Source organism: Oncorhynchus tshawytscha, unplaced genomic scaffold (assembly GCF_018296145.1).
Source record: "Oncorhynchus tshawytscha isolate Ot180627B unplaced genomic scaffold, Otsh_v2.0 Un_contig_12788_pilon_pilon, whole genome shotgun sequence".
Lineage (NCBI taxonomy): Eukaryota > Metazoa > Chordata > Actinopteri > Salmoniformes > Salmonidae > Oncorhynchus > Oncorhynchus tshawytscha.
Window position 1 is genome coordinate 6,351 of NW_024608663.1, and position 27,873 is coordinate 34,223.

The 27,873-nt window shown below is 43.5% G+C and overlaps 1 protein-coding gene across 1 annotated transcript; it reads left to right on the forward strand.

The window, feature by feature from the left end:
• Positions 1-291: 291 nt before the first annotated feature.
• LOC112240199 (MAGUK p55 subfamily member 4-like) lies at positions 292-27,873 on the forward strand (the record flags this gene model as incomplete). Its single annotated transcript, XM_042313487.1, is given in 19 exon segments — positions 292-413; positions 4,567-4,644; positions 5,369-5,452; positions 6,185-6,316; positions 9,732-9,813; positions 10,347-10,432; positions 11,348-11,544; positions 12,355-12,413; positions 15,575-15,592; positions 15,700-15,741; positions 15,845-15,865; positions 16,035-16,049; positions 17,281-17,334; positions 17,935-18,102; positions 18,316-18,396; positions 21,320-21,413; positions 24,434-24,542; positions 25,666-25,800; positions 27,675-27,873. Coding segments are annotated over 19 exon segments (1,752 nt in total). The 3' UTR covers positions 27,861-27,873.

The following is a 27,873-nucleotide window of genomic DNA, read 5'->3' on the forward strand; positions in this document are numbered from 1 at the left end:
TTCTGACTGTCCCTGTCCGTGTGACTGTCTTTGTTCTTGTCCCTGTCTCTGTTCCTGTCCATGTCTCTGTCTCTTCTTCTGCCTGTCTGTGTCTCTATCCCTGTCTCTGTTCAGGTCCCTGTTCCATTCCCTGTCCTTGTCTCTCATCCCTATCTGTGTCTCTATCCCTGTCTCTGTTCAGTTCCCTGTCCCTGACTCTTCTTCTGGTTAACTATGTGCCTGTCTCTGTCCAGGTCCTTGTCTCTGTCTCTGCTGTATGTCTTTATCTCAATCTCTCCCCTGCCCCCCCAGGTCTGACAGAGATGCTGTCCAGTGTGGCAGAGGAGGTGAGGCTGGCTATCCACAGTGACATCAGTGGGTCTGAAGTCCTCTACAGCCTTCTCAGTGCCCCCTGGCTACAGTCCCTACTCAAGGTCTCAAATCTTTATTTTTTTATACAGTCTCTGCTAAAAGTCTGTCATATTTATTTGTAATTTTTTATACAGGGTCTGAAATCTGACCATTAATCCAACCCCTTTATGAGCCTAACCATACATCACCCAGATTTTGGCCATACATCTTGGTATTACCTGTATATAATACTACCATTATGACAGCTTTAAGTGTTAGTTTGCTTCTTATCAACCATACATGCTGATTGTACCTAATAATCCATACCTTTTTAATCAATACCTTTTAATCCATACCTTTTTAACCATACCTTTTTAATCCATACCTTTTTAATCCATACCTTTTAATCCATACCTTTTAATCAATACCTTTTAATCCATACATTTTAATCCATACCTTTTAATCAATACCTTTTAATCAATACCTTTTAATCAATACCTTTTTAATCCATACATACAGACATACATGATAGTGACATGGTACATGAATTATATGTATCTAATGCTTATGTTATCTTAGTCGCTACGCTAGCCCTCTTTAATGTTGGTGTTTTCTACAGTAGTCACTATGCTAGCCCTCTGTAATGTTGGTGTTTTCTACAGTAGTCACTACGCTAGCCCTCTTTAATGTTATCTTGGTGTTTTCTACAGTAGTCGCTCCGCTAGCCCTCTTTAATGTTATCTTGGTGTTTTCTACAGTAGTCACTATGCTAGCCCTCTTTAATGTTATCTTGGTGTTTTCTACAGTAGTCACTATGCTAGCCCTCTTTAATGTTATCTTGGTGTTTTCTACAGTAGTCGCTACGCTAGCCCTCTTTAATGTTATCTTGGTGTTTTCTACAGTAGTCGCTATGCTAGCCCTCTTTAATGTTATCTTGGTGTTTTCTACAGTAGTCGCTATGCTAGCCCTCTTTAATTTTATATTGGTGTTTTCTACAGTAGTCACTATGCTAGCCCTCTGTAATGTTGGTGTTTTCTACAGTAGTCACTATGCTAGCCCTCTTTAATTTTATATTGGTGTTTTCTACAGTAGTCACTATGCTAGCCCTCTGTAATGTTGGTGTTTTCTACAGTAGTCACTATGCTAGCCCTCTGTAATGTTGGTGTTTTCTACAGTAGTCACTATGCTAGCCCTCTGTAATGTTGGTGTTTTCTACAGTAGTCACTATGCTAGCCCTCTGTAATGTTGGTGTTTTCTACAGTAGTCACTATGCTTGCCCTCTGTAATGTTGGTGTTTTCTACAGTAGTCGCTATGCTTGCCCTCTGTAATGTTGGTGTTTTCTACAGTAGTCGCTACGCTAGCCCTCTTTATTTTATGTTGGTGTTTTCTACAGTAGTCACTATGCTAGCCCTCTGTAATGTTGGTGTTTTCTACAGTAGTCACTATGCTAGCCCTCTTTAATTTTATGTTGGTGTTTTCTACAGTAGTCACTATGCTAGCCCTCTTTTATGTTGGTGTTTTCTACAGTAGTCACTATGCTAGCCCTCTGTAATGTTGGTGTTTTCTACAGTAGTCACTATGCTAGCCCTCTGTAATGTTGGTGTTTTCTACAGTAGTCACTATGCTAGCCCTCTGTAATGTTGGTGTTTTCTACAGTAGTCACTATGCTAGCCCTCTGTAATGTTGGTGTTTTCTACAGTAGTCACTATGCTAGCCCTCTGTAATGTTATCTTGGTGTTTTCTACAGTAGTCACTATGCTAGCCCTCTGTAATGTTGGTGTTTTCTACAGTAGTCACTATGCTAGCCCTCTGTAATGTTGGTGTTTTCTACAGTAGTCACTATGCTAGCCCTCTTTAATTTTATATTGGTGTTTTCTACAGTAGTCGCTATGCTAGCCCTCTGTAATGTTGGTGTTTTCTACAGTAGTCACTATGCTAGCCCTCTGTAATGTTGGTGTTTTCTACAGTAGTCACTATGCTAGCCCTCTGTAATGTTGGTGTTTTCTACAGTAGTCACTATGCTAGCCCTCTTTAATGTTGGTGTTTTCTACAGTAGTCGCTATGCTAGCCCTCTGTAATGTTGGTGTTTTCTACAGTAGTCACTATGCTAGCCCTCTGTAATGTTGGTGTTTTCTACAGTAGTCACTATGCTAGCCCTCTGTAATGTTATCTTGGTGTTTTCTACAGTAGTCACTATGCTAGCCCTCTGTAATGTTGGTGTTTTCTACAGTAGTCACTATGCTAGCCCTCTGTAATGTTGGTGTTTTCTACAGTAGTCACTATGCTAGCCCTCTGTAATGTTGGTGTTTTCTACAGTAGTCACTATGCTAGCCCTCTGTAATGTTGGTGTTTTCTACAGTCACTAGCTAGCCCTCACTAGTCACTATGCTAGCCCTCTGTAATGTTGGTGTTTTCTACAGTAGTCACTATGCTAGCCCTCTGTAATGTTGGTGTTTTCTACAGTAGTCACTATGCTAGCCCTCTGTAATGTTGGTGTTTTCTACAGTAGTCACTATGCTAGCCCTCTGTAATGTTGGTGTTTTCTACAGTAGTCACTATGCTAGCCCTCTGTAATGTTGGTGTTTTCTACAGTAGTCACTATGCTAGCCCTCTGTAATGTTGGTGTTTTCTACAGTAGTCACTATGCTAGCCCTCTGTAATGTTGGTGTTTTCTACAGTAGTCACTATGCTAGCCCTCTGTAATGTTATCTTGGTGTTTTCTACAGTAGTCACTATGCTAGCCCTCTGTAATGTTGGTGTTTTCTACAGTAGTCACTATGCTAGCCCTCTGTAATGTTGGTGTTTTCTACAGTAGTCACTATGCTAGCCCTCTGTAATGTTGGTGTTTTCTACAGTAGTCACTATGCTAGCCCTCTTTAATTTTATATTGGTGTTTTCTACAGTAGTCGCTATGCTAGCCCTCTGTAATGTTGGTGTTTTCTACAGTAGTCACTATGCTAGCCCTCTGTAATGTTGGTGTTTTCTACAGTAGTCGCTATGCTAGCTCTCTGTAATGTTGGTGTTTTCTACAGTAGTCGCTATGCTAGCCCTCTGTAATGTTATCTTGGTGTTTTCTACAGTAGTCGCTACGCTAGCCCTCTGTAATGTTATCTTGGTGTTTTCTACAGTAGTCACTATGCTAGCCCTCTGTAATGTTATCTTGGTGTTTTCTACAGTAGTCGCTATGCTAGCCCTCTGTAATGTTGGTGTTTTCTACAGTAGTCACTATGCTAGCCCCTCTAATGTTGGTGTTTTCTACAGTAGTCGCTACGCTAGCCCTCTGTAATGTTATCTTGGTGTTTTCTACAGTAGTCACTATGCTAGCCCTCTTTAATGTTGGTGTTTTCTACAGTAGTCACTATGCTAGCCCTCTGTAATGTTGGTGTTTTCTACAGTAGTCACTATGCTAGCCCTCTGTAATGTTATCTTGGTGTTTTCTACAGTAGTCACTATGCTAGCCCTCTGTAATGTTGGTGTTTTCTACAGTAGTCACTATGCTAGCCCCTTTAATGTTGGTGTTTTCTACAGTAGTCAGTCGCTATGCTAGCCCTCTGTAATGTTGGTGTTTTCTACAGTAGTCACTATGCTAGCCCTCTTTAATTTTATATTGGTGTTTTCTACAGTAGTCACTATGCTAGCCCTCTGTAATGTTGGTGTTTTCTACAGTAGTCACTATGCTAGCCCTCTGTAATGTTGGTGTTTTCTACAGTAGTCACTATGCTAGCCCTCTGTAATGTTGGTGTTTTCTACAGTAGTCACTATGCTAGCCCTCTGTAATGTTGGTGTTTTCTACAGTAGTCACTATGCTAGCCCTCTGTAATGTTGGTGTTTTCTACAGTAGTCACTATGCTAGCCCTCTGTAATGTTGGTGTTTTCTACAGTAGTCACTATGCTAGCCCTCTGTAATGTTGGTGTTTTCTACAGTAAGTCACTATGCTAGCCCTCTAATGTTATCTTGGTGTTTTCTACAGTAGTCGCTACGCTAGCCCTCTGTAATGTTATCTTGGTGTTTTCTACAGTAGTCACTATGCTAGCCCTCTGTAATGTTATCTTGGTGTTTTCTACAGTAGTCGCTATGCTAGCCCTCTGTAATGTTGGTGTTTTCTACAGTAGTCGCTATGCTAGCCCTCTGTAATGTTATCTTGGTGTTTTCTACAGTAGTCACTACGCCCTGTTTAATGTCATACCCAGTGCCTGTCTGTATGTTTGTCTCTGTATGTCTGTTCTCTCTACAGATCTACGAGTGTCTGCAGAAGTTCAGAAGGCTTCCACCCAGTCCCTACCTGCCCTATGCCTCTGGTCTCTCTCACGAGGTCAGTCCACCCAGTCCCTACCTGCCCTATGCGTCTGGTCTCTCTCACGAGGTCAGTCCACCCAGTCCCTACCTGCCCTAATGCCTCTGGTCTCTCTCACGAGGTCAGTCCACCCAGTCCCTACCTGCCCTATGCCTCTGGTCTCTCTCACAACGTCAGTCCACCCAGTCCCTACCTGCCCTATGCCTCTGGTCTCTCTCACGAATTCAGTCCACCCAGTCCCTACCTGCCCTATGCCTCTGGTCTCTCTCACGAATTCAGTCCACCCAGTCACTACCTGCCCTATGCCTCTGGTCTCACTTACAAGGCCAGTACCTTGGTAGCCTAGTGGTTAGAGCGTTGGACTTGTAACCGGAAGGTTGCTAGATCAAATCCCGAGCTGACAAGTCTGTCGTTCTGCCCCTGAACAGGCAGTTAACCCACTGTTCCTAGGCCGTCATTGAAAATAAGAATTTGTTCTTAACTGACTTGCCTAGTTAAATAAAGGTAAAAATAAAAAGTGCACTAGACTCTTCGGGAGTGTCTGAATTGGCACTCTTTTCCTTATATTTTTACCAGGACCTAAAGGGTCTAAAGAGGTGCACAAGGGAGTAGGGTAGCATTTAGGACGTACCCTCACTCTCCGACAGAGAACTAGATGACTTGGGCTAACTGTGCAGCCCACAACATCATGAATGACAGCTAATGGTATTGATCTTGTTTTGTTTGTATGCCTGTTTATCAGATCCTGTCCAACATCAGAGCAGTACCAGCTCCGTCCCCAGAGGCCAGACAGCTCTATAGTCTACTGAAGTCCCCCCATCTACAGGTAAGCTGTGGGAGCTTTCATTCACCTTATTCAGACCGTTGGGCTTTTACTGTCAGAACAGATTAGACTACTTGTGGCCTTCTCCCACTAGCGCGCTAACCCGAACACTAGCGTGCTAACCCGAACACTAGCGTGCTAACCCGAACGTTAGCATGCTAACCCGAACACAGCGTGCTAACCCGAACACTAGCGTGCTAACCCGAACACTAGCGTGCTAACCCGAACGTTAGCATGCTAACCCTCTGTTGATCTGTGTTCCTCTTGCTGACTGACTGACTGGCTAACTGACTCACTGACTGACTGACTGACTGGATAACTGACTCACTGACTGACTGGATAACTGACTCACTGACTGACTGACTGACTGGCTAACTGACTCACTGACTGACTGACTGACTGGATAACTGACTGACTGACTGTCTGGTTGGCTGACTTGCTGACTGACTGGTTGGCTGACTGACTGGCTAACTGACTCACTGACTGACTGACTGTCTGGTTGGCTGACTGTCTGACTGGTTGCCTGACTGACTGGCTAACTGACTGGCTGGTTGGTTGACTTGCTGACTGACTGACTGGTTGGCTGACAGACTGGCTAACTGACTGACTGGCTGACTGACTAACTGGTTGGCTGACTTGCTGACTGACTGGCTAACTGACTGATTGACTGGCTAACTGACTGACTGACTGACTAGTTGGCGTACTTGCTGGCTGCCCGTGTTCTTCTTCTCCCAGGCCCTCCTCTCAGCCCATGACATGGTGGCCCAGACGGACTATGAGCCAGTTCTCCCTCCGCTCCCTGAGGACCTGCCGGAAGACGAGGAGGCCATGAGGATCGTCTGTCTGGTCAAGAACAAACAGCCTCTGGTACATATATCTACTAGAACTCTACACCTCACAATGCTGTTACACTCACACATTACACTACTGTTTTTTATTTTATTTTTTTTATTTCACCTTTATTTAACCAGGTAGGCTAGTTGAGAACAAGTTCTCATTTACAACTGCGACCTGGCCAAGATAAAGCAAACAGAAACAACGACAGAAACAACAACACAGAGTTACACATAAACAAACATACAGTCAATAATACAGTAGAAAAATCTATATACAGTGTGTGTAAATGACGTACGATAAGGGAGGTAAGGCAATAAACTCTGTTACTGATGACGGCTCAAAGTAGCTAAAGTTACATTCTCAAGGGGAATATTCTGTGGCATGAGTATCATGAACATGCAAAACAGTCATCTCTATAAATACGGTCTGTTAGTCACTCTGAGGACATTACAGAAGCTATAATCTGTAATGAAGGGTAGTGGCTGCTTCTCTCTCGTAGCTCCCCTAAAGACTTCGGTCTCAACCCTGGGGCTGTTAACTTGTTGACCGGGGTGCTAGTCCTAATGTAACCCCAGACTCTGTCTCTACTTATAAGAACGGTGGACGAGGTAGTGCCAGCGGAGGGTTTATCCGTAGTCGTTGGGGCAGCCTGCGGCGCATCACCCTCGAGAGACTGGTCCACGGGAGGAGAGCGTGGTCAGGGGAGCATTTAGCCGCGTCAGGGGGGCACAGGGACAGTTATACCTCTGCTGACCTGCTGGCCCCCCTGCTCCCTGGTCAGTCCCGGCCCCTCCCTCGCTTCGAGTCCATCGGGTCGCGACTCCTTCCTCGCTATGACTCCATAGGCAGCTGCAAGCTGTGTCGCCAGACAGGAGACCTCTGGGAGAGAGGCTTGAACCACTCTGCTCCCTCTGTCTACAGCCCTGTACACACAGATGGTAGGAGGACAGAGGGGACACAGGAAGCAACTACAATACGTGTTAGTGTATTGTGGTGCTTCTTCTTTCCTTTCCAGGAAGTATTTTTAAATACATGTGATTCGTCTTCACTGTTTCTGTTACTTCTTTCTGCTGGGTTGGATCTTCTTCTTAATGAATGTTTCTGCTTTCTTTCTCTTCCATCTTCTCCTCTGACCTCTAACCTCTATGACGGTCTTCCTCGTCCCCCTGTGGAGATAAAACCTCGCCTGAGGACAAACAGAACGGAGACAACAGGAATTACGACCTAAGAAAGGGGACTATGCCTCCCCTCCCTCTCACTGGAAAGGCCCCGTCCCAACCATCAGCCTGACCATCACTAAGTCCCCTGTCTATCACTCCGCTTTGGGGGACCACCCCAGTAAGATCCTAACTCCTGGTAGTAGTAGCGGTGGCCCCCGGGCTCGGACGGCTCCTTCTAGCCCCATGCCCAGGCGTCGGAGTTGGCTAGGCTCCCAGAACGGAGCTAGCAGGGACCACTCTCTGGATATGACTGAGCAGCCCAGCTTGGACGAGCTGAGGAGTACGGTCCAGGCCGTAGCCAGCAGCATGGAGAACAGCAGTATTGATGTCCGTGACCTGGGCCAGAAGATGGTGTCTGCCACGCAGCTGATGTCAGATAGCGTGGATGAGAATGCTCTAGCTCTCAACTTGTTAGTGGAGGTGGTCGATAAACTGCAGGGACTCGTTATTGAATCCAAGTCTCACGACACACCTCCGCCGCCTCCTCCTCGACCCATACTCTTCCGTTCACCTCCCTCTTCTCTTCCTCCTCCTCAACCCATACTCTTCCGTTCACCTCCCTCTTCTCTTCCTCCTCCTCAACCCATACCCTTCCGTTCACCTCCCTCTCCTCCTCCTCCTCCTCCTCCTCAACCCATACTCTTCCGTTCACCTCCCTCTCCTCCACCACCTCCTCCTCCTCAACCCATACTCTTCCGTTCACCTCCCTCTCCTCCACCAACTCCACCACCTCCTCCTCCTCAACCCATACTCGTCCCTTCACCTCCCTCTCCTCCTCCTCCTCATCAACCCATACTCTTCCCTTCACCTCCCTCTCCTCCTCCTCCTCATCAACCCATACTCTTCCCTTCACCTCCCTCTCCTCCTCCTCCTCAACCCATACTCTTCCGTTCACCTCCCTCTCCTCCACCACCTCCTCCTCCTCGACCCATACTCTTCCCTTCACCTCCCTCTCCTCCACCATCTCCTCTCCTCAACCCACCATCTCCTCCACCACCACCTCCTCCTCAACCCATACTCTTCCGTTCACCTCCCGTTCTCCTCCTCCTCCTCATCAACCCATACTCTTCCCTTCACCTCCCTCTCCTCCTCCTCGACCCATACTCTTCCCTTCACCTCCCTCTCCTCGACCACCTCCTCCTCCTCAACCCATACTCTTCCCTTCACCTCCCTCTCCTCCTCCTCATCAACCCATACTCTTCCCTTCACCTCCCTCTCCTCCTCCTCGACCCATACTCTTCCCTTCACCTCCCTCTCTTCCACCACCTCCTCTTCGTCCTCAAATCAAACGCTTCCCATCTCCTCCCCCTAGCCACTTTTTCACCTCCTCTTCCTCCTCTTCTTCCTCCTCCTCATCCTCCATCGTAGCCTATATGGATAGTCACCTCTCACCTCCAATATCCAGGAAGTCTTCCTCAGTCTCGGGTCAGAAGGGCAGTGGTAAGAGGAGGGTGGCCATCAGTGGTCCTCTCCAGGGACCTGGTAACGCCCATCTCTCCAACGGGTTCTCTGGTTCAGGTTCAGGAGTAGAGGAGGACCAGAAAACCACAGGATGCTTTTCCAGTAAGAAGAAGAAGAAGTAACACTCAGGATCCTGGTCTCCTCTCCTCCTTCATCTGCTCTGCTGTCTTCAACAACGAACATAACCGTGAAAGGTAAATAGCCTGAACTCGGTTGACGGCGTTATCATTCCCAAGGGTTCTGTCTCCTGTATTTGGACTGTTGACCTCCTGTGACCTCAGTCAAAGGTTCAGCGGTACATCCCGTCATTGCAGTGTATAACCTTACTTACTATCTCTCCTTTAATCTTGTCTCTACCTTGTTACTGGTTTTACTCTGTCTCACATTCTGGCATCTCTTCATTCTCAAAAATTCGATTCAACTTTCCATCATCATCATCACCATCATCATCATCACCATCATCATCATCATCACCACCATCTGCCTCCTTTTCCTTGCTGTTTCATATCATTCATTTCCTCCTGATCACATCAGCTCCTACCTGCATCACCACCTCCATCAGCTTGACGGGGCATGTTTTGTTGATCGTCATCGTGTCCATCGTCATCGTGTCCATCTTCATCGTGTCCATCGTCATCGCTTTCCTCTTTTCCCCATGAACCAGAAACATGTCTCGTCTCCATTCACACAGAACACTTCAATTAGGGCCTTTTTTATGTCAAAGAAATGCATGTGATCACTTTTTTAAATTTTGTACCCACCAGGGAGCCACAATAAAGAGGGACGAGGAAACAGGAGAGATATTCATAGCCCGGGTGATACACGGAGGCCTTGCAGATCGCAGTGGTGAGTCTGTCTGACTGGGTTCATTCACACATACTATTGACCTTTTCTTCTCAAATGTGACAATTCTGCCTGGTGCATTTATCTAACCGTTACGTCCACCTAGCCTTGATTTCCACCTAGCCTTGACTTCCACCTAGCCTTGACTTCCACCTAGCCTTGACTTCCACCTAGCCTTGACTTCCACCTAGCCTTGACTTCCACCTAGCCTTGACTTCCACCTAGCCTTGACTTCCACCTAGCCTTGACTTCCACCTAGCATGACTTTAGCCTTGACTTCCACCTAGCCTTGACTTTAGCCTTGACTTCCACCTAGCCTTGACTTCCACCTAGCCTTGACTTCCACCTAGCCTTGACTTCCACCTAGCCTTGTGTGCTTTTTTTGTGGCTAATATAGAAACAATTGCCTGACTTGAGAGACTAGAATTTACTTGTACAGTCATGATTATCTCTATAAAACCTCTTAGCGACTTAAGGCTGCCTGAGTCTGTAAGATCAAGTTGTGGATCCAAGGTTTCCTTACTGTGTTTGTGCAGGTCTTCTGCATCCAGGGGATCTGCTGGTGGAGGTGAATGGGAACCCTGTAGAAGGACTGGACCCAGAACAGGTCATACAGATACTGGTCAGTTATTCTCCTCTTTCTCTCTCTCTCTCTCTCTTTCTCTCTCTTTCTCTCTCTCTTTCTCTTTCTCTTTCTCTCTCTCTCACTCACTCACTCACTCACTCACTCACTCACTCACTCACTCACTCACTCACTCACTCACTCACTCACTCACTCACTCACTCACTCACTCACTATCTATCTCTCTTCTTATGTATCTCTCTAGTCTTCTCTCTCTCTCTCTCTCTCTCTCCATATATATATATACTGTATGTCTCTCTCTATGTCTCTCTTTTCTTCTCTCCCTCTCTCTCTGTCTCTTTCTTCTCTCCCTCTCTCTCTGTCTCTTGTCTTCTCTCTCTGTCCTCGTCTCTCTCTCTCTTTATTGTTCTGTTTTAAACTCATCCCTCTAGGTCCAATCTCAAGGTCTATTTTGTTCTTCCAAACACTCACAATCAACTAAGACCCAAAAGCCAGCCTTGGTGAGGTCACCATAACAATCTCTCAATAGTCCAGGTCTAATATTGTTGTTTGTTTACTCATGTCCTCCTCTAGGCTCCAACTTCTGCTTCTTCTTCTTCTTCTGCTGCTTCTTCTTCTTCTGCTGCTGCTTCTTCTTCTGCTTCTGCTTCTTCTGCTTCTTCTGCTTCTGCTTCTTCTGCTTCTGCTTCTTCTGCTTCTTCTGCTTCTTCTTATTCTGCACTTTTCTTCAAAGTGATTCCAAACACACCACAATCAACTAAGACCCAAAAGCCAGCCTTGCTTCTTCTGTGAGGCTTCTTCTTCATAACAATCTCTCAATAGTCCAGGTAGTTTCCTAATAGCATGTTGTTTGTTTACTCATGTCCCTCCTCTCCGCTCCAACTTCTGCTTCTGCTTCTTCTTCTTCTGCTTCTTCTTCTTCTGCTTCTTCTTCTTCTTCTTCTCTCTCCTCAGCTGTATGTGCGGGCCATGGCAGACTACTGCCCCCTGCAGGACCCAGCGATCCCCTGTCCTGACGCTGGCATGGTCTTCAGTAGAGGAGACCTGCTGGAGATAGTCGACCAGACAGACATCCACTGGTGGCAGGCTAGGAAGCTTCCCAGTGCCTCAGCCTGCGCCGGCCTCATCCCCTCCACCAGTCTGCTCAAGAGGTGGGGGGTGACAGACAGACAGACAGACAGACAGACAGACAGACAGACAGACAGACAGACAGACAGACAGACAGACAGACAACAGCCTTCACAAGAGGTGGGACACCACCTGGGATCAATTCCATTTCAATTCAGTCAATCAGTTTACTTCCTTAATTGACTAAATGATAATGGAATTGACCCCAACCCTGGAAGACTCCTAATTGAACCCGTAGCCAGACCAACACAGCACAGTTATAAAGGTCACTAAATCGAATACGTGTATGTTCAGTGTGATCAAATCAGTGAAGGAGTATAGGTCACTGCGACGGATTTCTGTCATATAGACTGAACGAAAATATAAACACAGCATGTAAATTGTTGGTCCCATATTTCATGTGCAGAAAAAAATGGATTCTGATTGGCTGGACCTCTCTCCACAGTGGGTTGGGCCTATGCCCTCCCAGGCCCACCTGGGAAGTTTCAGTCATAGGATTTTTCATGTCGACGTTTTCGGACATGCACTGTGAACGTAGATTAGAATTGGGAGCGTGAGCACAGTGACTGTCTGAATGTAGGCCTCATACCAGCAGCTACTAGGTTACAGCGCCATCAGAGCATGGAAGAGGTCATTTTTAGGCCAAAAAACCCAACTCCGATATAATGACATTTATATAATTTAAAAAACGGACTGTTTTTTTTTTTTACATGAAAAGGTAGGTTACCTTGGCTACGCAGACAATCGATCTGAGATCGACTTAAGTTTCAGGGATGTTTTGGTGTTGTTGTTGATGCTTTAACCCCCTGACCTCTCTGGTCTCCATTGTGCAGCAAACAGAGGGAGACGTGGTGGTCACAGCCTTTCCAGGCCCACACCTGCATCAAACCCTGTGAGTAACAGCACGAACATCCTACTCTTAGACTGTCTGTACACCTATAGTATCACCTATACTATGCACTCTGTTTTAATTCCCACACTAGCTGTATTCATTAAGGACCCCCATTAGTTCCTGCCAAGGCAGCAGCTACTCTTCCTGGGGTTTATTATGGATCCCCATTAGTTCCTGCCAAGGCAGCAGCTACTCTTCCTGGGGTTTATTATGGATCCCCATTAGTTCCTGCCAAGGCAGCAGCTACTCTTCCTGGGGCAGCAGCTGCCAAGGCAGCAGCTCTTCCTGGGGTGTATTATGGATCCCCATTAGTTCCTGCCAAGGCAGCAGCTACTCTTCCTGGGGTTTATTATGTATCCCCATTAGTTCCTGCCAAGGCAGCAGCTACTCTTCCTGGGGTTTATTATGGATCCCCGTTAGTTCCTGCCAAGGCAGCAGCTACTCTTCCTGGGGTTTATTATGGATCCCCCACTACCAAGGCAGCAGCTACTCTTCCTGGGGTTTATTATGGATCCCCCACTACCAAGGCAGCAGCTACTCTTCCTGGGGTCCAGCAACATTAAGGCAGTTATTTACAATTAAAAATATTACATGACATTACATCCCATATCACTTTTCACAATATATTAAGTGTGTGCCCTCAGGCCACTACTCTACTACCACATATCTACAATACGAAATCCATGTGTACATGTGTCTGTACCTGTTTGTGTCTCTTCAACGTCCCTGCTGTTCCAAAAGTGCATTTTTATCTGTTTTTAAATTGAATGTTACTGCTTCCCTCCACTTTGAACCATGAGAGATTTTGCATATTATTATTATTAGCGCTCCGTGTGTCTTTAAGGGCCAGCCGTGCTGCCCTGTTCTGAGACAATTGTAATTTTCCTAAATCCCTCTTTGTTTGGAACTGACCACACAACTGGACAGTAATCCAGGTGTGACAAAACTAGGACCTGTAGAACCTGCCTTGTTGATAGTGTTGTTAAGAATGTAGAGTAGCGCTTTATTATAGACAGACTTCTCCCCATCTTAGCTACTGTATCAATATGTTTTGACCATCAGTTTACAATCCAGGGTTTTGTCACCTCAACTTGCTCATTTTCCACATTATTCATTACAGTTTACAATACAAATCTATTAGTTTTTGAAATATTTAGGACTACCCATTCTGAAAAGCTCAGTTAGTGTTTTTCACCTCAGTGTTGACTGCCCTGTCATTAGTTTTTAAAAAATGGAAGAGCTGCCCTGGGGAATGATTATTTTTGAGGAGGATTCCATTAAAGAACACCCTCGGTGTTCTGTTAGACAGGTAACCCTCAAAACACAATTTTTTTATTTTTTACATTTTTTATTTCACCTTTATTTAACCAGGTAGGCCAGTTGAGAACAAGTTCTCATTTGCAACTGCGACCTGGCCAAAATAAAGCATAGCAGTGTGAACAGACAACACAGAGTTACACATGGAGTAAACAATTAACAAGTCAATAACACAGTAGAAAAAAAAGGGGAATCTATATACATTGTGTGCAAAAGGCATGAGGAGGTAGGCGAATAATAATAATAATTACAATTTTGCAGATTAACACTGGAGTGATAAATGATCAGATGGTCATGTACAGGTAGAGATATTGGTGTGCAAAAGAGCAGAAAAGTAAATAAATAAAAACAGTATGGGGATGAGGTAGGTAAAAATGGGTGGGCTATTTACCGATAGACTATGTACAGCTGCAGCGATCGGTTAGCTGCTCATAGAAGGGGATGTAAAGACATAACAGATACGTTTTACCAGCAGCTGACTATGATCGATAATGTCAAAAGCCGCACTGAAGTCATACAAGACAGCCACCACTTTTTATCATCAATTTCTCTCAGCCAATCAGTCATTTGTGTAAGTGCCGGTGCATGTTGAATGTCCTTCCCTATCAGCATGCTGAAAGTCTGTTGTCAATGTGTTTACTGTAAAATAGCATTGTATCTGGTCAAACATAATTTTTTCCAAAAGTTTACTAAGGGTTGGTAACAGGTCAACATTCACAAGGCCGCAGGGCCAGACTGATTACCAGGACGTGTACTCAAAGCATGCATGGACCAACTGGCAAGTGTCTTCACTGACATTTTCAACCTCTCCCTGACCGAGTCTGTAATACCTACATGCTTCAAACAGACAACCATAGTCCCTGTTGCCAAGAAAGTAAAGATAACCTGCCTAAAGGCTGGTCATGGCTCACATCAACACCATTACCCCTGAAACCCTAGACCCACTCCAATTCACATACCGACCCAACAGGTCCACAGATAATGCAACCTCAATCACACTCCCACCTGGACAAAACGAGCACACAGTACCGGTCAAAGGTTTAGAACATCTACTCATTCAAGGGTTTGTCTTGATGATTTACTATTTTCTACATTGTAGAATAATAGTGAAGACATCACAACTATGAAATAACACATATGGAATCATGTAGCAACCAAAAAAGTGTTAAACAATTTTTTTTTATTTTATTATATTTGCGATTTTTTTTTTTGACCGGTAGTGTCATTGAGCTATAAAACAACGGCCTCCACCATGAGGTCTGAAAATGCCATAACGAGCACACGCTCATTCTGTGTTGCCAAAGGAATAGCGCCTTGGCATATTTTTCCTGTTGTCATATTCTGAGTTTTCTCAGCCAAAATAATTAGCCAGTGGGCTAATTCAAAAGAAAGAGAGAAACTCTCTCGTAAGTCCTTAACGAATTCTCGTTTTCAACAGTTCCAGGATAAACCCTTTGTGTCACGTGAAAGACGTGATCCCCTGTGTAAATTCACTGTTAAGACTATTGTTGATGTAATTGTTAATGATAACTACTGATACAGTAAATTCAAGGGATCTGTCTGTCAAAAACCCTTAATGGTTCATTCAGTTCATTTGGAAAGGATAAAAAAAACAAATTAAATAAATCAGAAGCATGTAAGTCATTGTTCAGTAAATTATCTCTGAATATCCATAGCCAAAGTCACAACACTCTATAGTATGAATTCTAGATAAGATACATAGAGCTTCTGTAAAATATAGACCACAAAGCTCCACCCTCTTTTGCGTGTTTGGTGTTTCAGTCAGGTTGTCCAAATATCTTTATCATGAGTTCTGTTTCCTTTGTCTACTGCTGACCCTAAAGTGAGCATAGCTGGTGATGGTATGTACAATATATAAACAAATACCTTTTTTTTTGGGGGGGACTTGGATTTGTCTTGACCGAGACAGTAGCAGGATCTCTGTTTGACCTTGTGTTTTCTCTTCCAGAGGACGACGTTAAGACCAACAGTGGGAATGGTGCCATAGCAGGTAGCCACATCGTCCTCATTCCATATCACTCTTATAGTAATCTGTTGTATACTAACTACTATTGCGACGTAATAACACTTTTTTTTTTATCGGCCTTTATTAGATGAAGAAGATTTTGAATCTGGTAGGTAAGTTTTATTAGACGCATGGTTTTGATAGATTCTGTAGATCTGTTTTCTTTCAATATAGTGTTCATCAGTATCTTTTGTGGTTCATCTGTACGATGAAAAGACAGAGACCGTTATTCACAAGGTTTTTCCTTCTCTTTATTTTCCATCGCTGTGATATTCTAGAGGACCTCAGAGAAGGTCAATATACCAATTCATATTTCTTGTTGTGAATCGTTTTGTCAATTTATCATTTGACTGTTTACTGTAGTAGTTATTTATGTATGTATTCTCTTGGTTTGGAGGGTATAAAACAATATTAAAGTATTCACACCCCTTGACTTTTTCCACATTTTGTTGTGTTACTAGCCTGAATTGAAAATTGATTACATGTAGATTTCTTTGGTCAATAGCCTACACACAATAACCCATAATGTCAAAGTGGAATTATGTTTTTAGAATTTTTTTGAAAGGCACTAAATTAAAACTACAACTACTTTGTGTTATGTTTGGAGGCAATACAATACAACACATTACATTACCACTGCCCATATTTTCAAGCATAGTGGTGGCTGCATCATGTTATGGGTATGCTTGTAATCATTAAGGACTGAGGAGTTTTTCAGGATAAAGCACAGGAACAATCCTAGAGGAAAACCTGGTTCAGTCTGCTTTCCTGGGAGATGAATTCCACTTTCAGCAGGACAATAACATAAAACACAAGGCCAAATTTACACTGGAGATACTTATAGAGTTATAGATTTGACTTAAATCTGCTTGAAAATCTGTGGCAAGACCTGAAAATGGTTATCTAATAATGATCAACAACCAATTTGACAGAGCTTGAAGAATTTGGAAAAGAATCATGGGCAAATGTTGCACAATCCAGGTGTGGAAAGTTCTTATAGACTTACCCAGAAGACTCACAGTTCTTCTGGACTGACCCAGAAGACTCACAGCTCGTATAGACTGACCCAGAAGACTCACAGCTCTTAGAGACTGACCCAGAAGACTCACAGCTCTTAGAGACTGACCCAGAAGTCTCACAGCTCTTATAGACTGACCCAGAAGTCTCACAGCTCTTATAGAATGACCCAGAAGTCTCACAGCTCGTAGAGACTGACCCAGAAGTCTCACAGTCTCACAGCTCGTAGAGACTGACCCAGAAGACTCACAGCTCGTAGAGACTGACCCAGAAGACTCACAGCTCTTATAGACTGACCCAGAAGACTCACAGCTCGTAGAGACTGACCCAGAAAAATCTAAAACCATGTTTTCACTTTGTCATTATGGGGTATTGTGGGTAGATGAGAAAGACTATTTAATCCATTTTGAATTCAGGCTGTAACACAACAAAATGTGTAATAAGTCTCGGGGTATGAATACTTCCTGAAGGCCCCGTATATAATAACATTGTAATGAATGTTCCCAGTGTATCCCGAAGAGGCTGAAGAAGGAGCACATACGATGGGTGGCATCTACATCTGTAAGATGTTTTTTGATTGACAAATTCATTAACACTTTTATTAATCAATCATCCTAGTTTTTTGTAAGCTAACGATGCTTGCACCATAGATTTACAGTTTTTATGTTGTTGATGATGTTAATCTTGTAGTCGTTATTGTTGTTGTTGATGATGTTAATCTTGTAGTCGTTATTGTTGTTGATGATGTTAAATCGTTATTGTTGTTGTTGATGATGTTAATCTTGTAGTCGTTATTGTTGTTGATGATAATCTTGTTGTTGTTGATGATGTTAATCTTGTAGTCGTTATTGTTGTTGTTGATGATGTTAATCTTGTAGTCGTTATTGTTGTTGTTGATGATGTTAATCTTGTAGTCGTTATTGTTGTTGTTGATGATGTTAATCTTGTAGTCGTTATTGTTGTTGTTGATGATGTTAATCTTGTAGTCGTTATTGTTGTTGTTGATGATGTTAATCTTGTAGTCGTTATTGTTGTTGTTGATGATGTTAATCTTGTAGTCGTTATTGTTGTTGTTGATGATGTTAATCTTGTAGTCGTTATTGTTGTTGTTGATGATGTTAATCTTGTAGTCGTTATTGTTGTTGTTATTGTTGTTTCCAGCGGGATTCCGCCGTAGTTTCCGTCTGTGGCGGAGAATGACCCACCGTACGCGTCGCCAATCCTGCTACTCCTGTTCTCCCAACACCTCGGCTCTGTCCAGCCCCTATGAAGAGGTGGTCAGCTACCAGAGACGACCTGACGACCCGCACAGACTGATCATCCTCGTAGGTGAGGAGCTCACTGCTTATATATTGTTTATGTTCTGTATCAAAAGATGATGATAAATGATTTGTTATTGTCCTTTGTCACAGGGGAAACAGAAATGAGTCTTCCTAAACCCTCTGAGACAGTCTTACACACACACACACACACACACAGCTTATAGGTTGGGGTATCACATCTACTGTAGTGGTGTAGGGCTGACAATGTGTGTTTCTACAGGTCCTTCTGGTGTAGGGGTGAATGAACTCAGGAAAAGACTGATCAAACTCAACCCACACACCTTCCAGGGAGCTGTGCCTCGTAAGTTTATATTACCTGTAGTGATATTATCAGATATTATCTGTAGTGTCTAGTATCATATGTTTATATTCAGTGATGGAGTTAAAAAGTACCCAATTGTCAAACTGGAGTTAAAGTATAGATACCTTCATAGAAAGTTACTTTAAGTAAAAGTGGAAAAGTCACCCAGTAAAATACTACTTGAGGAAAAGTCACCCAGTAAAATACTACTTGAGGAAAAGTCACCCAGTAAAATACTACTTGAGGAAAAGTCACCCAGTAAAATACTACTTGAGGAAAAGTCACCCAGTAAAATACTACTTGAGGTAAAATACTACTTGTGGAAAAGTCACCCCCTTGAGGAAAAGTAAAATACTACTTGAGGAAAAGTCACCCAGTAAAATACTACTTGAGGAAAAGTCTTTGGGTTTAAATATACTTGAGGAAAAGTGTCAACGTTAAATGTAATTGCTAAACTATACTTAAGTATCAAAAGTAGAAGTTAAAAAGTATAAATCATTTAAAATTCCTTCCATGAAGCAAACCAGACTACACCATTTTCTTGTATTTAAAAATGGATAGTCAGGGGCACATTACAATACAATTACAACAAGTACGTGAATTTCACCGTTCTCCTGTTAAGTACTCAGCATGTAACGAATACTTATTTTCCACCATAATTTGCAAATAAATTCATAAAAAAATCCTACAATGTGATTTTCTGGATTTCTTTTCTCATTTTGTCTGTCATAGTTTAAGTGTACCTATGATGAAAATTACAGGCCTCTCTCATCTTTTTAAGTGGGAGAACTTGCACAATAGGTGGCTGACTAAATACTTTTTTGCCCCACTGTATAGTGTATGTGGACACCTATTCAAATGAGTGTATTCGGCTATTTCAGCCACACCCGTTGCTGACAAGTGTATAAAATCGAGCACACAGCCCTGCAATCTCCACAGAGAAACATCAACAGTAGAATGGCCTTACTGAAGAGCTCAGTGACTTAACGTGGCACCGTCATAGGATGCCAGTTCGTCAACTGTCTGCCCTGCTAGAGCTGCCCCGGTCAACTGTAAGTGCTGTTATTGTGAAGTGGAAATGCCTTGGAGCAACAACGGCTCAGCCGTGAAGTGGTAGGCCACACAAGCTCACAGAACGGGACCTCGTGTAGAGCGTAAAAATCCTCTGTCCTCAGTTGCAACTCTCACTACCGAGTTCCAAACTGCCTCTGGAAGCAACGTCAACAAAATACCTGTTTGTATGGAGCTTTATGAAATGGGTTTCCATGGCCGAGCTGCCGCACACAAGCCTAAGATCACCATGCGCAATGCCAAGTGTCAGCTGGAGTGGTGTAAAGCTCGCTGAACTCTGGAGTAGTGGAAATGCATTCTCTGGAGTGATGAATCAGGCTTCACCATCTGGCAGTCCCACTTACGAATCTGGGTTTGTCGAATGGCAGGAGAACGCTACCTGCCCCAATGCATAGTGCCAAATGTAAAGTTTGGTGGATGAGGAAATGTTTTTCATAGTTCGGGGCTGGGCACCCTAGTTCTAGTGAAGGAAAATCTTAATGTTACAGCATCAGACCATATGTCTCCTCTATGTATCTCTGTAATGTATGTATCCTCTATGTCTCCTCTATGTATCTCTGTACTGTATGTATCCTCTACGACTCCTCTATGTATCTCTGTACTGTATGTAACCTCTGACTCCTCTATGTATCTCTGTACTGTATGTATCCTATATGACTCCTCTATGTATCTCTGTACTGTATGTATCCTCTATGACTCATCTATGTATCTCTGTACTGTATGTATCCTCTATGTGTCTCTGTGCTGTAGGTCTCCTCTATGTATCTCTGTACTGTATGTATCCTCTATGTCTCCTCTATGTATCTCTGTACTGTATGTATCCTCTGACTCCTCTATGTATCTCTGTACTGTATGTATCCTCTGACTCCTCTATGTATCTCTGTACTGTATGTATCCTCTACATCTCCTCTATGTATCTCTGTACTGTATGTATCCTCTATGTATCTCTGTACTGTATGTATCCTCTACGACTCCTCTATGTATCTCTGTACTGTATGTAACCTCTGACTCCTCTATGTATCTCTGTACTGTATGTATCCTATATGACTTCTCTATGTATCTCTGTACTGTATGTATCCTCTATGTCTCCTCTATGTATCTCTGTACTGTATGTATCCTCTGACTCCTCTATGTATCTCTGTGCTGTAGGTCTCCTCTATGTATCTCTGTACTGTATGTATCCTCTATGACTCCTCTATGTATCTCTGTACTGTATGTATCCTCTATGACTCCTATGTATCTATGATGAAAATTACAGGCCTCTCTCATCTTTTTAAGTGGGAGAACTTGCACAATTGGTGGCTGACTAAATACTTTTTTGCCCCACTGTATCTCTGTACTGTATTTAACCTCTATGACTCCTCTATGTATCTCTGTACTATATGTATCCTCTATGTATCTCTGTACTGTATGTCTCCTTTATGACTCCTCTATGTATCTCTGTACTGTATGTATCCTCTATGTATCTCTGTACTGTATGTCTCCTTTATGACTCCTCTATGTATCTCTGTACTGTATGTATCCTCTATGTATCTCTGTACTGTATGTCTCCTTTATGACTCCTCTATGTATCTCTGTACTGTATGTATCCTCTATGTATCTCTGTACTGTATGTCTCCTTTATGACTCCTCTATGTATATCTGTACTGTATTTAACCTCTATGACTCCTCTATGTCTCCTCTATGTATCCAATCCCCTCTATGGCATTTTATCTTGTCACATAACTGGACTTTCGGTCTGTTCTGATTGATGTTATTGTGCTTTAGTGGTTGTCCTCTGTGGTGTTATGTTGTGATGTGATAGAGGTTGGTTGTAATTCTGTATTGATGTGTTTTCTGTCGTCGTCCTCAGACACAACGCGACCAGCCAGAGATGGAGAGGGGACAGGAAAAGAATATAACTTTGTCACCAAAGAGCTGTTTGATTACATGGTGTGCAACCACAGGTAATGCTAGTGATTTGTTTTCATATTAGTTCTAATGATTTCCAAGTAGCCTACCTCTTAGACTAGCGGTTAAGAGCATTGGGCCAGTAAGCGAAAGGTCGCCGGTTCGAATCCCTGTGCCGACAAGGTGAAAAATCTGTAGACATCCTTAACGCTAATTGCTCATGTAACTCGTACCCGGATAGGAGCGTCTGTTACATGACTCAAATGTAACTCGTACCCGGATAGGAGCGTCTGTTACATGACTCAAATGTAACTCGTACCTGGATAGGAGCGTCTGTTACATGACTCAAATGTAACTCGTACCCGGATAGGAGCGTCTGTTACATGACTCAAATGTAACTCGTACCCGGATAGGAGCGTCTGTTACATGACTCAAATGTAACTCGTACCTGGATAGGAGCGTCTGTTACATCACTCAAATGTAACTCGTACCTGGATAGGAGCGTCTGTTACATCACTCAAATGTAACTCGTACCCGGATAGGAGCGTCTGTTAGATGACTCAAATGTAACTCGTACCCAGATAGGAGCGTCTGTTAGATGACTCAAATGTAACTCGTACCAGATAGGAGCGTCTGTTACAGATAGGCCGGATAGGAGCGTCTGTTACATGACTCAAATGTAACTCGTACCCTGGATAGGAGCGTCTGTTACATCACTCAAATGTAACTCGTACCCAGATAGGAGCGTCTGTTACATCACTCAAATGTAACTCGTACCCAGATAGGAGCGTCTGTTACAGATCAAATGTAACTCGGAGCGTCTGTTACATCACTCAAATGTAACTCGTACCCAGATAGGAGCGTCTGTTACATCACTCAAATGTAACTCGTACCCGGATAGGAGCGTCTGTTACATCACTCAAATGTAACTCGTACCCGGATAGGAGCGTCTGTTACATCACTCAAATGTAACTCGTACCCGGATAGGAGCGTCTGTTACATCACTCAAATGTAACTCGTACCTGGATAGGAGCGTCTGTTACATCACTCAAATGTAACTCGTACCCAGATAGGAGCGTCTGTTACATCACTCAAATGTAACTCGTACCCGGATAGGAGCGTCTGTTACATCACTCAAATGTAACTCGTACCTGGATAGGAGCGTCTGTTAGATGACTCAAATGTAACTCGTACCCAGATAGGAGCGTCTGTTACATCACTCAAATGTAACTCGTACCTGGATAGGAGCGTCTGTTACATGACTCAAATGTAACTCGTACCCGGATAGGAGCGTCTGTTAGATGACTCAAATGTAACTCGTACCCGGATAGGAGCGTCTGTTAGATGACTCAAATGTAAAATGTGATATTATACGGTGCATTCGGAAAGTACCCCTTCCCTTTTTCCACATTTGGTTATGCTACTTACGCTCTTATTCGAAAATGGATTAAATTGTTCATTATCAATCTACACACAGTACCCCATAATGACGAAGCAAAAACAGGTTTTTAGACATTTTTGCAAATGTAAAGAAAATACATATATACTGTATATATATATATGAAATACCACATTTACATAAGTATCCAGACCCTTTTCTCAGTACTTTGTTGAAGCACATTTGGCAGCGACTACTGCCTTGAGTCTTCTTGGGTATGACGCTACAAGCTTGGCACAGCTGTACTTAGGAAATTTATCACATTCTTCTCTGCAGATCCTCTCAAGCTCTGTCAGGTTGGATGAGGAGCCTTGCTGTACAGCTATTGTCTGGTCTCTCCAGAGATGTTCAATGGGGTTCAAGTCCGGGCTCTGGCTGGGCCACTCAAGGACATTCAGAGACTTGTCCCGAAGCCACTCCTGCTTTGTCTTGGCTGTGTGCTTAGGGTTGTTGTTCTGTTTGAAGGTGAACCTCCTCCCTATTCTGAGGTCCTGAGTGCTCTGGAGCAGGTTTTCATCAAGGATCTCTCTCTACTTTGCTCCATTGAACTTTCCCTAGATCCTGACTAGTCTCCCAGTCCTTTCCACTGAAAAACATCCCCACAGCATGATGCTACCACTTCACCGTAGGGATGGTGCCAGGTTCCCTCCAGACGTGATGCTTGGCATTCAGGCCGAAGAGTTCAATCTTGGTTTCATCAGACCAGAGACTCTTGTTTCTCATGGTACTTTAGTACTTTAGGCCTGATTGGTGGAGTGCTGCAGAGATGGTTGTCCTTCTGGAAGATTTTCCCATCTCCACAGAGGAACTCTAGATCTCTGTCAGAGTGACCATCGGGTTCTAGGTCACCTCTCTGACCAAGGCCCGGCCCTTCTCCCGATTGCCCAGTTTGGCTGGGCGGCCTGCTGAGAGTCTTGGTGGTTCGAAACTTTTTCCATTTAAGAATGATGGAGGCCACTGTGCTCTTGGGGACCTTCAATGCTGCAGAAATGTTTTGGTCCCCTTCCCCAGATCTGTGCCTTGACACAATCCTGTCTCGGAGCTCTATGGACAATTCCTTCAACCTCATGGCTTGGTTTTGCTCTGACATGCACTGTCAACTGTGGGACCTTATATAGGCAGGTGTGTGCCTTTCCAAATCATATCCAATCAATTGAATTTACCACAGGTGGACTCAGATCAAGTTGAAGAAACATCTCAAGGATGATCAATGGAAACAGCATCTACCTGATCTCCATTTCGAGTCTCATAGCAAAGGGTCTGAATACCCAAGGTTTTATTATACATTTTTAATACATTTGCAAACATTTCTAAAAAACAGTTTAGCTTTTTCTTTATGGGGTATTGTGTGTAGATTGATGAGGGATATTATTTATTTAATCCATTTTAGAATAAGGCTGTAACGTAACAAAATGACCCTTTGGAGTTAGAAACCTCTTTTGCGTCATGGCAGGATTGACCTTGCGACCTGGCAGGATTGACCTTACTTCCTGTTTCTGAATCAACAGTCATTTCATAAGAGATGAAACAGAATCCATTGGGGTATTTCATGGGTTTATCATAGTTGTTATATACGCAGTTGTAATATAGCTGTAATACAGGTCATGAGTTTTATAGAGTATCTTTGGTCTGTCCTAGGTTCCTGGAGTACGGTGAATATAAAGGTCATCTATATGGGACCAGTATTGATGCTGTCAAAGACGTGATAGACAGTGGAAGGATGTGTGTTATAGACACTGAGCCACATGTAAGTTATATATATATTTACTCCTGTATCTATCTTTTTATCACAGCAGGGAAAAGGATTCATTGTTAAATAGTAAAAATTTGATTAAAATTAAGTTTCTAATAGAGTTGAAGTCTGAAGTTTACATACACCTTTCACCAAATACATTTAAACTCAGTTTTTCACCATTCCTAGTGAATACTAGACAACACTAGACATTTCAGACTCTCAGATCAATTCAGTGTCTATAAATGAATTCTGAGAGTGTCACCATAATGGCAACTGAGATCTTTTATAGCAAAGATCCACCCCTCCCAACTCACAATGACGAACCACAGGTCTTAGGAAAACCGCACAAAGGAAGATTTTTACTTGAGAGAGGAGTATCCCACAGCCAGACAGCATTAGCTATAAATTATTGTTGAGTTTGGTCTCCTAAACGAAGTTCTCATCTCGTTTTTGGTACAACATAGTACAAAAACATTATCTCATCCAATGGCATATATCAATTGTCCCCCACCTGGACAAGCTCACTGAGGGGAGTGAGCCTCTAGGTCATATACTAGGTCAAGATAAGGGCAACATCAGAGGGGACATACAATGGTTCCAGACACTGCCATACTCCTCCCACAAATGGTGCACAGACATTGTGGAGCCCTTCACAAGGTTTAACAGGTACACTCACATATGAAGACAATCCTCTCCCCTCTCTGGGCCCCAAGTGACTTTTTTCGCCACATAAGCATATTTATGAAAGTAAATAAAACATCTTATTTATCAATGTTACTAATTCTGATTCTGCTACGTCAGTACACCACCAATAGACTCAAATTATGTCAATTAGCCTATCAGAAGCTTCTAAAGCCATGACATCATTTTCTGCAATTGTCTAAGCTGTTTGAAGGCACAGTCAACTTAGTGTATGTAAACTTCTCACCTACTGGAATTGTGATACAGTGAATTATAAGTGAAAAAATCTATTTGTAAATAATTGTTGGAAAAATTACTTGTGTCATGCACAAAGTAGATGTCCTAACCGACCTAACCGTCCTAACCGACCAAAACTATAAGTGTATGTAAACTTCCGACTATTCATTTATACATTTATTTTATACAGTATGTGTGTATGTATTGTGTCTTTCAGAGCATCCTGTCCGTGAGGAATAAGACGTTCAAGCCTTATGTCATCTTTATAAAGCCTCCCAGTTCAGAACGACTGAGACAGACACGGAGGGATGCACGCATCATCACCAGCTGTGTTGTCAACAGACCTTTTAAAGTGAGATGAATGTGTTGTCACTGTCAGGCCATCCCTTTTGAATGTAGATAATTAGGGTTGTAAAGATTCATCGGTACGCATCGGTCGCGATTCAAATATTTAAGATAGTACTGTTACAAATCGCAGATTTAATCAAATGTTTTCCTCATACTTTCTTTCTACCATTTCCCGAAAATACCTAATCTTTTGTGTAAACCGACGCGTCCTTTCCTTCAGTGTCGAACTGCGTGTAACTGGGTACACAGGGTAACTGTATTGACATCCATTGATCTACAAGTCATTTTGCTGAAACAAAATCCAGCCAATATCAGTAGCCTAGTTAAACTGCGGGCTGTGCCCAGCTTCGGCCCGCTGACCAACATCAGGTCATGGAAGGCGTGTTCCTGATCTTGCGGCACCTTCAGCATTGAAATCCTCAAATGTCTTGCGTGATATTAGGCTTTATTAGTTGAGTGACAAACCTATGTAATTGGCTATTGTGTGTTTTACCAGAATAAAATAAATCTGAGACACAACTTTCATCTGGTTGAAACCTACTGAATGGGGTTTTCAATATATATATTTTTGATTGCACAGGTTCACCATCCGCAATAGTCGTGGTCGTTTTCCTATAAACAGTCAGTGTATATGGTCATTTTTTTAGATATACAGGGTAAAGTTGATAATTTCATAACGAGGACAAGCAATCATTTTGCGAGGCGCACTGCATGGCCAAAGCAGGCAGAGAAAATAAACTCACTAAAAACTCCCAAATAGTCAAAATCATTTGATTTTGAGATGGGGGTGAAATACAAAGTTGTGCTACAGTATAAATTCACAGGCTAATCCGCAAACAGTACATATTGATACATTACTAACTGAAGCACTTCATCTGCAAAAATGACAAGTTAATTAGTGATGGTGATTTCAACGTTGTGGGGACAAAAAACACATAGGCTACATTGCCCACCCTAATCTGATAGTGGTAGTGGGGTGGTAGATGTCTAGTGTCCTTTATGGCTCTAATCTGATAGTGGGGTGGTAGATGTCAAGTCTCCTTTATGGCTCTAATCTGATAGTGGTAGTGGGGTGGTAGACAAACATAGACAGATTCAGCTCAGAGAGGCCCTGCTCAGACAGATCCGGCTCTGGGAGGCCCAGCTCTGGGAGGCCCGGCTCAGAGAGGCCCGGCTCAGAGAGGCCCGGCTCAGAGACCCGGCTCATGATCTCCATCAGCAGCAGGTTTTAATTTAGAATGGAACATTAATGTGTTTATGCAACAAATGTTAGTGCATTGAATCGTATCGCATTGAACCGATTCAAATCGATTCGTTCTCTAATCAAACCAAATCCCCATGAATTGTATCGTTCCTGTATCGTATTGGAGCCCAGATGCACATCCCTATAGATAAAACATTATGGACCCCCTGCTTTTTCCATGACATAGACGCAGGAAGGTTTTCTTAATGGTTTGTGTATATATTTGATGTTGATGCGTTCAAATTTACTATAGTATACTATACTGACCTGCCTGCTCATATTCTGTCTTGTCAGACACGCTTGAGTTCCTCTGTTTTTATAATGCTGTCTGGCTCCTCCCTGGCCCCTCCTCCGCTCCTCCCTGGCCCCTCCCCCGCTCCTCCCTGGCCCCTCCTCTGCTCCTCCCTGGCCCCTCCTCTGCTCCTCCCTGGCCCCTCCTCTGCTCCTCCATGGCCCCTCCTCCACACCAACCTGGCCCCTCTGCTCCTCCCTGGCCCCTCCTCCGCTCCTCCCTGGCTCCTCTGCTCCTCCCTGGCCCCTCCTCTGCTCCTCCCTGGCCCCTCCTCCACACCTCCCTGGCCCTTCCTCCTCCCTGGCCTCTCCTTCCCCCCACCCCTCTTCCTCCTTCCCCTCAGGATGTTGACTTTGAGGAGATGGAGGATGCTGCCAGGTTCATGGAGGGGAAGTACGGTCAGTACTTCGACCGCGTCATAGTCAACGAGGAGCTGCAGGATGCCTGTATGAAGCTGTTCAATGACATACAGCTGGCTCAGGAGGGACCACATTGGATACCTGCCGCATGGCTCAGTACTGAGGACTAGAGAAAGGAGAGGG